At 44.3% G+C, this 12,963-nt stretch overlaps 1 protein-coding gene across 6 annotated transcripts in view; it reads left to right on the top strand.

Moving 5' to 3' along the window:
- Positions 1-12,963, top strand: part of LOC111066760 (synaptotagmin-5) — a 39,704-nt gene that overhangs the window by 24,309 nt on the left and 2,432 nt on the right. The window contains exons 1-4 of one of the 6 annotated variants that reach the window (XM_022355596.2): positions 447-659; positions 11,601-12,004; positions 12,085-12,333; positions 12,402-12,906. In XM_022355596.2, coding sequence (XP_022211288.1) covers positions 11,666-12,004; positions 12,085-12,333; positions 12,402-12,906 — 1,093 coding nt within the window. In that variant the 5' untranslated portion in view covers positions 447-659; positions 11,601-11,665. Of the gene's footprint in view, positions 1-446; positions 660-689; positions 706-758; positions 778-11,600; positions 12,005-12,084; positions 12,334-12,401; positions 12,907-12,963 lie in introns of those variants that run through there. The other 5 variants (XM_022355599.2, XM_022355597.2, XM_022355598.2 and 2 more) reach the window with 5 other exon arrangements.

The following is a 12,963-nucleotide window of genomic DNA, read 5'->3' on the forward strand; positions in this document are numbered from 1 at the left end:
AGTATTTGATTAGAGCCTGGAGTTTTCAGATGTGTCTGTATTGGGTTCAATGAATGAGAAAATGTCCTAGACCCATTACACATTGGAAACACCTGCCCAAGGTGACGGACAGGTGCTCAAAACCTTGAAAAAACAAACGACTTCCACTCTCCGAAAGATACGCGAGAGAGCGTTCAACAGCTGTTTGACTTCATCGAACGCACAAACAAGGCAACAAGTTGCGAAAAAGCTTTCGAACTTCGAATTGAAAGAATTTCCTTCGCCTGTCGTCGTATCCGTATCCTCGTTGCACGCTTAAGGCAAGGCCGACAGAACCAGCGAATATTCGAACAACTGTGTTTTTTTTTTGCAACTTGTTGTACGCTGCCGTATTCCGTGGCTCCGTAGCTCCGGAGCTCGTCGTCTGTTGCTCGAATCGAGAATCAGTACCCCGCGTACAGCTCCAATGTGAGGAACACATCTCTCTCGGTCTCGCCTCTCTCCCAGGACATCTCTCTGGAATGGCTGTGGCTACCAAAAAAAATCGCTGAACACAAATTAATGGAAGCCAAGAGAAAACTTTCAATTGAGTTTTGCGCTGTTGCTGTTGCTGTTATTCGTGTATTCGTGTGCTTTTGTGTGTTCCTGTGCCAGTGCCAGTGCCTGTGCCTTTGCCTGTGGTAGTGTGTTCTTGCAATATGGCCAAGTGTTTTTTTGTTGAAAAATGTTAACGAAGTTTAATCCCCTGCTGTCTTCTGTGTGTGTGTGTGTGTGTGTGTAACTTAAAGAGAACTCCAAGTAGGTAAAAGTACCGATGAAACTGTTGCTTAGCTGGCTGTAGCGCCTTCTGTGCTTCGCCTCCCTTCCGCTGAAAAGGAAAACTTATCTCTGCTCATCTATTATTTACTCGTTCATTTTCATAGCAAATCAAATGTGTCAGCAGCCCTATCCTAATGAGAAACATCTCCAATGTCAACCTATGAATACTCACTCTATATGCGAGTACTACATACATACATCCATATAGATAAATATTCATGAGGTCGAAGCAATAGGTAGTTAGTTAGTCTGCAATTGGTATACTCGTAGATATACACATGTACGTATGTACATAGATCTGCGATATGGAAAGTACGATGAGGGCTGGGATGTGTATATCTTGGCCAAATAGCAATTTGAAAATGTTTGGAATTTCGATTAAATTCCAAACGTCAAAGCGGAAAAAACGGAACTTGAAAGTTCTGTGCTAGCACCCAAAGCCAAAAAAAAGACGCTGCGGCTGTCCCTGTCTCTCTTAGCCACAACAAATTTGTATGAGCCTTGTCCTTTGATATAGCATTCTATGGGGGAAAGTCCCAAGCTTCAGATTCAGTTCCATTCCCCACTGCAGCTGATGAGGCCCCTGTGTTGTCATCGTAGTCTCATCTTTAACCTACAGTTTCAGGCCTAGTCAGGGGCGCAGACCAAAAAGCAAAGTTAATATAATTATTTATAGATAACGAATCAGGCGAGTGAACAAATTTGTTTGAGGGGGAGTAGGAGGAGGGAACACGACGAACCAGGCAGACAGCCTCCCCCTAGCAAAAATGAGTGTTAATGGAGCGTCTGAGGGTGTGGCAGGGGAATACTGACTCCTGTTAACCAGAAATGATGGCGCACGTCCCTCGAATCGGGAATCAAGTCTGAATATGTTTAGCCTGTCATCTCTTGGTCCCATCCCGTATTAGGGGCCATTGTTGTTCGCGTGCTCTAGCTTTGAGTACAGACCCCATTCCCTTTTATCTCCTATTAAAACGGCACACGAAAGGCTTCTGGGACTGGTATGTGTACATATGTAAGTACTACGGTTGCCTAGACTGGAGTCGAGTCCATAAATTATATCTATGAGGGAGCATACTCGTATAATAGAAAAATATGTCAGCATTTTGTGGATAACAATAAGTGGCAGTCCTAGAAAGAGAGGGGCGAGGCGAGTGCGTGTGTGTGCGGGAATGGTAGAGAGAGCAGGCCACGCGCTGGCTTTACCTATAAGGCATGTTGCATGTGCCACACAATTTGTCACAATTAAAGAAATTGAGAAAATGGCTGCAACATCACGCGCCGAGAACAGGAGAAAGAAAAGAAGAAGTTCATGCAGGGATGTGGAGGGATCTTCTTGAACCAGATGCATTTGGTTTTCCCTCTTATTCCCTTTCTCTTTCCCTCTCCCTCTCCCACTCTCTATCTCTTTCTGGATGAATGCTCGAATGCAAGTCGTAAATCTCAATTATGTTTATGAGTGTACGAGTATACAAAGCAAGAGAACTAGAGAATCTACAGAATTGCACTCGAGCTGCATCTAAACTCAACTCAAACTTACTATACTAAAGCCATTTGCAATAGGTAATCATCTTTTCAAAGCTCTCCATCCCATTTTTTTCCAATCTATTTTCGAATATGTGACACGAAAAATTAAAACTTTAACAATTGAATTGAGTTGCATATTCAATGCATCAAACCCGGTCCCACTCCAACCTTTACAGCAATATGGCAAGATCGACTCTGCTGTTGAGATGATTCCCTTAGTGCGTTACAACCAACCGGCTTAAATTATAATATCCTGCAATGAAATGGTACAAAATGGCCAATTAGAAAGCAATTCTTTTGTTTATTATTATTATTTTTGGTTTATATTGGTTTATACCGAATGATATCGAATGAGTACTGGAGGATCTGTTACTCCATTGATCCATGGCTGTCTGCTCTAGAGAGCTCTGACTGTATTTTCATCTGTCAGCTCCCTGGAATTACTTAGATAGTACATATGTGCATACCCACACCCACACACACCCCTCCATAGATAAGAGTGCTCATGCATGCAAATTGCATATGTATGACTTGATTGCGTTATCCTGTCCCCAGGCTTCGCCCTCGTCACCCTCTTGGTTAGCCAATGCATTTCCGTCCAAAAGCTCAGCTGGCCGCAACCAGCGAAGGGCTGGGGTGGGCATATGGTAGGGACGGTGGGGCTCGTAATATGATTTATTCAAATGAATGATGTTGCTGTGTATTGTAGTGTGTGTGTGAGTGTTTGGTTGTACGCGTGGGCGCGTGTGTGTACAGTTAAATTAGTTTACTTGATTTCCGCTGGACATTTGGTTAGTCGAATTTGACTCGATTGCCGGAAGGCGAATTGATTGAAAAATATGGAAAAATTTGGAATAATTGAGGTGCAAATGTGCATGGGAAATCCAGGCTGGCAGGATATTTGCATAGTAAATTAACGTGTGGACAAGCTACTCTTAAGTGCGGCTCTTGAAAAATCCGCATACACAGAGCAACAATTTAAATGGAAAATAAAACCCCCTTACCAAATTTTGACTTATTTTTAACGAGATGTCTTTTTAACGGTTTTTAATGTTGTTTTTCCGGTGAATACAACGAATCACCGATATTTGGCATTAATAAATTGTTACAATTTTCTAAAAGAATTTTATATGTAAAAAAAGACCCGCTTTTCAGTTTTTTTTCCTGCACCACAAATGATTTGATGCTTGCTTGTGTCGGTCAACAAAACTGATTGAATTAAATGTCCTTCAAAGAATTTCTCGGGTCAGTGCATAAATATACAGAATGGTGTAAAAGTGGGAGGAGACTGATGCATATACATACAGTCTGCAGTTAATTAAAACCGCAATAAATAAACATTAAACAACGTGCATGACGAGGCGAATGATGGGCTGTGTGGGCCGGGTCTGATCCTGTCTTGGTCCCGGCCGGGCTTAATGCGTTTATAGTCAGTGCAATATCAATATGCAAATGCAATTAAGAAGCATGTGGCGCGAAGTTTATGCTGTGGAACCGGCCTCAGCCCTACGTGCACTAATTTGTGAATGGGATCACGTAAAGTCATCGGAGGATAGGGGCTATGATGTGAGGCAGAGAATATACCAATCAATCGAGGGTCTCGAATCAAATGAGTATACATGCTCGTATGTACAGTAAGCTTTTGTTTCTCTCTGCTCTTTGGGTACATCGAAATATTTTTACAAGAGAAATACTTAAATAGTTAGTGGTTATCCCCATTCATGCTATTCGTTGGAATCAGATGAAATCGACAAACTTTATTATATAAAAAAAGTGACAAGTTGTTTTCATGTTTTTTCCACAAAAATATTTGTTTTCAAGTTCGTCAGATTTTAAATCACTTTTCGTTCAGTCTCTCTATCACTGTACAGTCGCTGAAAAATCACGTACAATTTTCAATAGATTTTTGCATGCAATTTCAGTGACATTCGAGGAAGAGAATCCGTAAAATCGCATACATAACTCAAGCACTCAGCCTTATGCAAGCAGAAAGTTTTCAAAATACTTATTTTTATAGCCAGTTGACAGCACAAGGGCGGCGAAGAGGTGTGAGGTGGGAGGAGGACAAGCGCAGGCCCCGACATCGAGATGAAAGCCAAAAATGTTGCCCTGATAAGGCTGCCAGGCGTAGAGACACCACCCACATACATATTCTCGTATCAGCCCAAACCAAACCAAACCCGACTCATCGATTTGTCAAAATCTCTGTGCACGGGAAAAGGAAATGGGATGGTGAGAGCGGGTGGGAAAAAGTTGGAGCTCTGGTGCCGGGGTAAAAACGACAATCAAATTTCAGCCAATAATTAATTTGTCCATCAAAAACGGACAATGGGAATGTCCTTCAGGTGCTAAGGCAATCGAAAACTGATTTTGTTCCGATGAAAACAATTTACTGACATCTAATTATTGTGATTTTAGATTGGTTGGGAAGGCATTCTTGTCAGACTTATTGTGTCCGTTTTGTTTAATTATGTATTTTGTTTCCCATTTAATTAACCGTTGCTTATGAACCAACTGCCCATCTACTTTTCTTCGTTAGATTGTACTTTTTCTAATTTTTTCGGCCCATAGTTTAGTCTTTATTCAAAGCCAAGTGAAGTTTATTTTTAAAATTTGCACGGCCTTGTGAAAATTGAACTGTTCCACAAATTATGGGTTGGTCCAGCCAAATCAAAGTATCCCCTTGTTGGGAGATCTCCAATAAATATAAGCGTACAGTGACCTCTATTTATATTTCAAAATTTGAATACAGAAAATGTTGCGCCTAACTGAAACTCTTTGGAGAAAAGTTAACAAATAAGCAGCTGAACCGAGACAGAGGACATTGACGTCACAGTACTTGGGGGAATTGGAAATTTTCACCCAATGGGAGATGTTGCTATGGGCTCTTAGTTATTTGTCCTAAATCTCAGTGCCGGAATACATTTGTGGAAATCATCTCATACTCCTAACAAGATTGATGGCAGGCCCAGAAAGGCTGGATGCACGCAACATACACGATGGACGATCCCCAGCCCAGTCTCTATGAAAGGGAACCAAATCGGATCATGTCAATGCATTGCAGTGAAATTTTTGCTGCCGGGCTCCCAGACAATGGGCCTTTGATTTGCGAAGGGGTAAATGGACAAATTGCCGAAACGCTTGCGCGCTCCCTTTGATCCTTTTGGACTCCTTTCGCACAGCGATTTGCAAAAAATGTTCCCGAAACATTTCTCGGATTGTACTATTTGTTTATGGCCATATTGAGTTTGAGTTTGATTTTGTTTCGATTAAAACCACAATGGAGGAAGCCTTTGTCGGAGAGGTAGACAAAACAAGAAAGAGTTGTCAGTAGCGCGAATTTGCTAACAGATTTTGACAAGTAACTGGAGTGGTATAATTACTAGCATTACTAATAGGGGTAGCGGTACTGAATATATTTACCCCATTTTGTATATTTTTTAACTTGCTATATGTCGAATTGCTGACACTCATTTATTCGCTAAGCAAAAAAATGTTCCCAAGCAATTAGAATAGCTTAAAAGATTAAGACAAATTATTCAAATTTAACAAAAATAAAAACAGAACGATCCCACAAGTGGTTGATCAATTTCTCCCCAGACCTCAAACAACTTATAGAGATATGAAAACATTTTGTGGAAATGATCTCCCTTCGCGGCGAAAGAGAAATACAGACAAAAACTTCTAGCAGAATGGAGCAAATAGCATTAAACACATTCCCTCAAACCCTTTGTAACCCCATGTGTGTGGCCCTCGGGCTATTTACCAGATTGAAATGGAAGCAGAAGCAGAACCATGTAGAGGCACCCAGGAAAAGCTGCCACCGCCAAATGCAATCGAGGCACTGCAGCCGCACAATGTCCATTGTATTGGTGATTAATTTCTAGCCTCCGGGTGGCTACAGATGATGATGTCCTGTCTGTCTGAGGTTATCCCCACAACAACTGCAGCTCGCTCGCATCCACCGTCGCCTTTGTAAACAAGTTGACAGACAGGCATCCGGACCCGAGCCCGGACTCGATCCCAGTCCCGGTCCGGGTCCCGACCTCCCCTTCTTCCCCTGCTTCCCGCAGTCGCGATACAAACTGTATTGACGTTTGATGAGCGGATTATCAGCTGGAGCTGAATGCGAAGTGTTTCCCCTGCCCAAACAAGTGTTGGATCGGGGTTTTCTCACCACACAACAACTGCGCCATTTTCCACAGCTTTTCTCCAATTTATCAACATTATTGAATATAGGTTTTCACATCGGATTATGACATTGAGTATTTCGGTTGCCCAACTCGGTTGCCTTAACTCATCGAACAAATCTTATAATCAATTAGCCCATTTACAATATGTGGTACATAGCTATACAAATAAACAAATCTTAATGTGATTAAAAAGAGTTTCGTCGAAAAGCACTGAACCAACAATGTGTACAACTATCTCAAGGGTTATTGCCGTGCCAAATAAGTTGAAGTAATGCGAAGCAGTCATATTGAGACCAACGAACCTGGATCTAATATCCCAGGTACATCCTCAATAAACCAAGTCAATTGGAACCATTCAGGCTTTCCCCTGCTGAAATGGAGGAAACTATTTCCGAGCAACCAAGTTTTCCCCGTTTAGGTGCCGCAATCAACTCTAGTTTTGTAGCCAATAAAGTGCATCAGAGTGGGCGGACTGGCAGTTCCCGCTGACGTGCAACAAAGTTGGGATGTTAGTTCCGGCTGCCCCACCATAAATGTAAGGCAATAACAGCCAGAGAAATTGTGTGGCTGGATCATAAAAAGCCAGCGGGCAACGCAACACAATTTCCTATTCGTATAGGCCACAAAAAAGTGCAAGATGAATTACGTTTTTGCAGTAGAGGGAGGGCACCCGTCTGAGCTCATCTCTTCCACTCTGTCTCAGCTTTTGTGTGTGTGTAGGTAAGCGTATAATGAGCTGCCGCTCTTTTACATTTTAATTTCCGGCCACGCTCAGATAACTGTCCGTTCCGTTCCGTCCGATGGTCCGTCCAATACGAGGCACCGGACAGCAGCACAGATTTGCGGATTTGGTTTTGTCTTCTCTCTGTTCCATATTTTCCATATGTACATGCATATAGACATACATATAGACGTCTCTTTCGTTCTCCGTTGTCGGCCGCAATTATTTAAATGAGATTACAAGGGACTTATGCAGCGGAAATCTCATTCTGAGAGTATGTGCGCTGTTCATTTGAGCCGTGTTCCTGTTCTGCTCGTTCTGCTCGTTCTGTTCCCTGTTCCGTTTTAGCCCGGCTCACATTACGGCTTAGAAGACGTGCGTCAAAAGTTAGCCGGCCAATTGTTTGGCTTTGTCAAAAGAACAATACAGTTTTGCACAACTAATTTGACTCCTAATTGTTTTTTTTGTGTGGATTGGATTATCTTAAGGTGGGTGCAGAGGTTGGGCTCAGGCTTCTAACGAAATAGCCATTCGTTTCTCCGCACGAAGCATCAGCTGTCTATGCAAAATACGCAGTTCATAGTACCAACCAAGTTATTAAGAAAACTCTTTGAGTTGAAATGACTTCTTGTGGAATTAAAAAAATCGATGTTGCTATTGATTTTACTTTAATTGTAATGCTGTCAAATAATAATGTTTCATTCTGCAGAGTTATCGAACCAAAATTAAACCAAAGTTTAAATGGTTGTAATGCACTTCTCCTAAATTTTCCTTTATTTTCCTTATCTTTAAAATTCAAATGAAATCCAAATCCTTGACCAACTCTACTTTGCTATTTGCCTGCCATTATACTCGTAAAGTTCTTTCTCTAAAGACGTTGAAGCCCCGTGTACCTGGACATAGCACGTAGAAAAGCTTTCAGCCATTCGACGACTGCAAAACCACACCTAGAGTGCCCTGACCAACCATACATCCAAACAACGAATACCACAGAATATTTATACATACATATGTATGTTATGTATGTATGTACATATGTACATATGTACAATAAAAAGCAAACAAAGAAAAGCAAACTTCGTGGGCCGAATCGGTTGATACCCTTGCAGATCCTTGCATCGGCTCTAGTTTGAATTATTTCTCTTGTTTTTCAACCGTGATCTGATCTTGGCAAAACAGGCAGAATTACATGGGATATATCGATCTGTCTGCTTATTTTTGTGCATATAATTTATGGGGTCGCCCACGAAGGGGAAAAACAACAGCGATGACAATTTTCCATTCCATTTCCATTCTCAGCTGAAATGTCGAGGGTGGAGGGGTTTGGCGTTGGCCTTCAGCTAGAGTGCAGCCAGTAGGAGTCGGTGGGAGAGCAAGTGGAGCTGGCGAAGCTCAAGCTCAAGGATACCGCAGACAGGAGTGACAGTCGTCGTTGTTGCTGCTGCTGTGGCGTGTCTGTGGCAGGGAGAGCAATCTAGAAAAATTACTGCAATATGAAATAACAGTAACTATTGTGCTAATAGGATTAAAATGTGTGCAGCACAACGACAGCCATAACGGGAGTGAGAGGAAGACTGTCTGCCACTGACAGCCACAAAGGAAGGGCGCGGACGGAGACGGACAGCTCATATAGGTGTCAACAGATGCTGGCCATTTTCCACTGAACAAACTCACGTATATTTTTTTTGCGGTCGACACACGCAAATGAGACTACCCACAGATACTGATACAAGCAGGCTATCCATACGCACAGCAAATGCAATTTGCGTGTCGCATACAAAGTGTTGCAACGGATTAGGTCGTCTCTTCCTGAAGCGGAAATTAACTATGGGACCCGGATGCCGTGGCATCCGGGGGAGTTACAAGTTAACTATTTGAAGGTCCCGCAGAGGTTTTTATAAGCTAATGCAACTGAGGGAATTTTCAGTTCAGTTGGACTCTTGTGGGTGAAAGATCGAACGAAGGTTCTCTTAGCTCTCCTAGATGGCCTAACGCTTTCATAAAAGTTTCCACAAGCTGGAGCTTGAGTCGCAAGTTTGCAATGACTTTGAGGAACTAATTACAATCTGCCGGATGCACAGCACTTTAATCGAAAAAGTTGCGCCAGAGCTGCAACCATTTCTCATGACTGCTGCACACATAAATCTATCTGTCCGTCTCAGCAAGGGAAAACGTTTGAAGTACGAGTACATCAGGGAAGTGCCAGCGTAAAGTCAACCCGAGAGCTTTATCGTGTTAATACATACATATGTAGATACACCTACAGCCAATAGCTTAGCACTCTGTGGGCAAGCTCAAAGGGCGAGGAAATCGAACTGAAGCCAAACGGAAAAAACACAGAAAACGATACAAGTTGAGAGTTGGCAACCGAAGCGCATCTACTCTACTCTACCCTGACAAATTATCGGAAATTATTACTGTTCGAACCATGAAAATCCCATTTACCAATTCCTAGCAATATCAAACAAAGTGGAAAATTTCAATTTGATATTTGGGCACTCGAGCTCGAGTGACGGTGCGGCGCTGATGATGATAGGTTGCAGTTGTTGCCACATGCAACACCTTTCCACATGCTTTCCACAGGGTGCGGCTAGCTCACTCACATTTCCTTTTGTTTGGGGTATTTTTGCAGGGATTTTTTCATCATTTTGGGGTGAAAAATGTGAAAATTGTGGGCTTGGCTGTTTATCGCTTTGAATGCAGTTTACATAGGTGTCAATTAGCAACGGTGCGGTTGGCTGAATCTTAATGGAATTAGCGTTGATGTTTTCGCAATTCTCGTGCTCTCCTCTGCTGTGGGTCGATGGTCCTGGTCCCGGTCCTGGTCCTCTGTTGATGCTCACTTGGCTGTCAGTTGCAGGGATCGAGAGGGGATTAGTGTTTGCACCTCAGAGCCCTGAGAATGATACTCGTACCACAAACATAGTTTATGTTTCAATAGTATAGTCCAAAAAGTTTGTTTAATTTACTAATTTATAATTAACTAATTCTTGGCTTTCTATACTCATGCGATTTGGAAGGGCCACAACTTTACATGCTGCTTCTTGTCCATCAAAGCTTTGAAGTTAAACTTACTTCCCATTCCACTTTTTCCGATTATAGTTTCATATTCTCTGGTTTTCACCAGTGTGCTCAATCAGTACGGTTTTAAATCCACTTTTCAGTACCATCAGCTGAAGCGATGACAGCCAAAGCATCGAAAGTGATGTATTACCCGAGTTACGGCTATGAAATGCTGCGAAATAAATAAAAATCCTTTTACCAGATCTGCGACATACCACACACACACACATTAGGAGCTATCATCCTCCATGAGTGCGTGTGAGTGCGACCGAACACCGTTTTATTATCCAAACTAATTTGAGGGTTGGTCCTGGATTTCGCTTCGTTTCATTTACCGTTCTCCATGTCACCACTCCCTTCTGGAGAGCGAGGGGAGCGGTGCTCTCTCTGGAAGTTTTCTTTCTTCTCTGGGTTGTTGCCATGTTTTGATGTCATTCGCTACACGTGCTTAATTTCATTTAATTTATTTAATACTTGAAAAATACGTTTTTGTTCACTTTTGTATTGTACGAGTAGAACCCCTCCCGTTCCTTGTCCACTGATACTGATACTGATACGTTGCATACTCTCTGTATGTTCGATTAAACGGCGGCACTTGGGCGTGTACAACTGCCAATGAATTCGAATTCCGCCTTTCGACACGCTGCGTAACGGGTAACGGAATGGAATCGGTAGAGAAGAGGAGTGGAGAGGAGAGGAGAGGAAAGTGGATGAGAGGGAATGCAAAGGCAGTAGCGAAAGCGAAATTTGGACCCTAAGACAAATCGCTCGCTTGGGAATTATTTGGGCAAGGGATGCATGCTTTGCTTTGCGAGTGTGCGCGATTTCCAGAACTGTTAGGATTGTTACCATTGCATAGAGAAATACAGTTTCGCATAAGAAAACTTGTATTTTTAATAGGATAATTAGGCAAAATTCGCAAAGAATATAAAGTACGACTGCTCCACCTTTACCATCATCGGGTGTGCGGTAGTTCGTTAGTTTCCATGGTTAGTGATCCTCGTCCTCCCACACTTTGTGGTTCCCCTCTGGTGTCAATCAAGGTTGAGAGGTCGAAACCCGCAGTCTCTCTCTGTCCCGTGTTTGTGTAATGATGTGTGAGTGTATTTCCCTAAGCGGATTTGCAGATGGAAATAAATCCCGCTATTTGTTTCTGAGTGTGAGAGGGGGTTGATGAGTTTTGCCGTTAGAGTGGAGCATTGTCCGAGTGGAGCATTGCAGCAGCTTGCTGGCTGCGACTGGAAAACAGCGAGAACAGTTCCAGTGTGGCCAAGCAACAATACCTTCTCATTTCACAGGACAAATACAGAGCCAAGGACCAAGTTTATATTGAGATAGCCATAGTCCTTGCTAATTAGAAGCGATGAGCGGCCTGGGTCCGGCAGCCTGTTGGCTGGCACACAAACGAATTGAGTCCTGGTCCCGGATGGCCAAGGAGCGTGTGGGTGCGGTTCGACGCGTAACCATCGATCGAAACTCCGGGGACGAGAGCAGCGCCAGTGGGAGCAGTAATAGCACCATACAGACCCTACCCACTGGCGAGGCAGCTCCAACCTCCAGCTCGGGAACCGCGACAACACCGCCGCCACAGCCGATGACACCGCCGCCGTCGGCCTCGTCTGTGACCTCCACCACTAGTGGGATAGGAAGCGTTTCGGCCGGCAGTGGCAGCGATAGCTGTGACTTGACCACGGACTCGGAGGTTCTTATATTATTAGGGGAAATACCGTCAGGAAATTGGCTAATCCTTCGATATCTGTATGCGTGTGTGTATCCCCACAGGAAGTCAACATAGCCAAGGAATCGCAACCCATCCAGCCGCCTAGTCAGATGCATGGCCTGGCCATGGGTGTCAATCATCACATGGGATCAGGATCGTCTTCCGGAACGGACATCTTGCGCGGCCCCGTCGAAGTCTTTCACAGTCCCTTGCACTTGCATCACCAGAGCCGCTCGTTTCCGCCGCGTCTCCAGCGCACGCCGTCCATATCCAGCCAGAGCAGCGTGGATAGTGCCCCGTCCCGGCATTCGGTGAGTGTCCAGTTCCAGTCCCTGCTTTATGTCCCTCCTGACACCTGACGTTTCGTGCTCATCGAAAGTTCAAAACGCAGGGTCATCGCGGTTCATCCCCACAAATACGGACCTTCGGACCGGACGGACGTAGCTCGCTGCCGAGTGAGCCAGCTTTCCCACACCACCTGGCTCGATCCCCCAGTCCGATGCGCACCATCTCGCTGGACGCCCGGTGCGGCAGTCCCGCCCACGCAACCGACCCGGGGGACATGCGCACCCCCAGTCCCTCGCAGAGCAGCCTCGCATCTCTGGCCGGAGCCACTGCTGTTGTGAGTGGCTCGAGTCGTGTTGTGGGCGTGGCCGGGGGTCGCTGCCTCTCGCCGCTGCTGATACCGCCAAGATCGCAGCCCGGCATGGATCCCGCCATGGGCCCAGCGTCTCCGTTGGGGGCACTCCAGCCGGATTTGTATCGATTGCCGGACGGACCCGTCTACCTAACAGCGCCGGAGTCGAGTCACGCGGTGGGTCGGCTTCACCTGCGTGTGAAATACGACTATCATCTGTTTGATCTGACAGTGCATCTGATTGAAGGTTTGTATGGAGCGAATTGCCTTGAACTTTTAAATGAACTTCTCCCCCTACCCGCCC

This window comes from Drosophila obscura, unplaced genomic scaffold (genome assembly GCF_018151105.1).
Source record: "Drosophila obscura isolate BZ-5 IFL unplaced genomic scaffold, ASM1815110v1 contig_189, whole genome shotgun sequence".
Taxonomy (NCBI): domain Eukaryota; kingdom Metazoa; phylum Arthropoda; class Insecta; order Diptera; family Drosophilidae; genus Drosophila; species Drosophila obscura.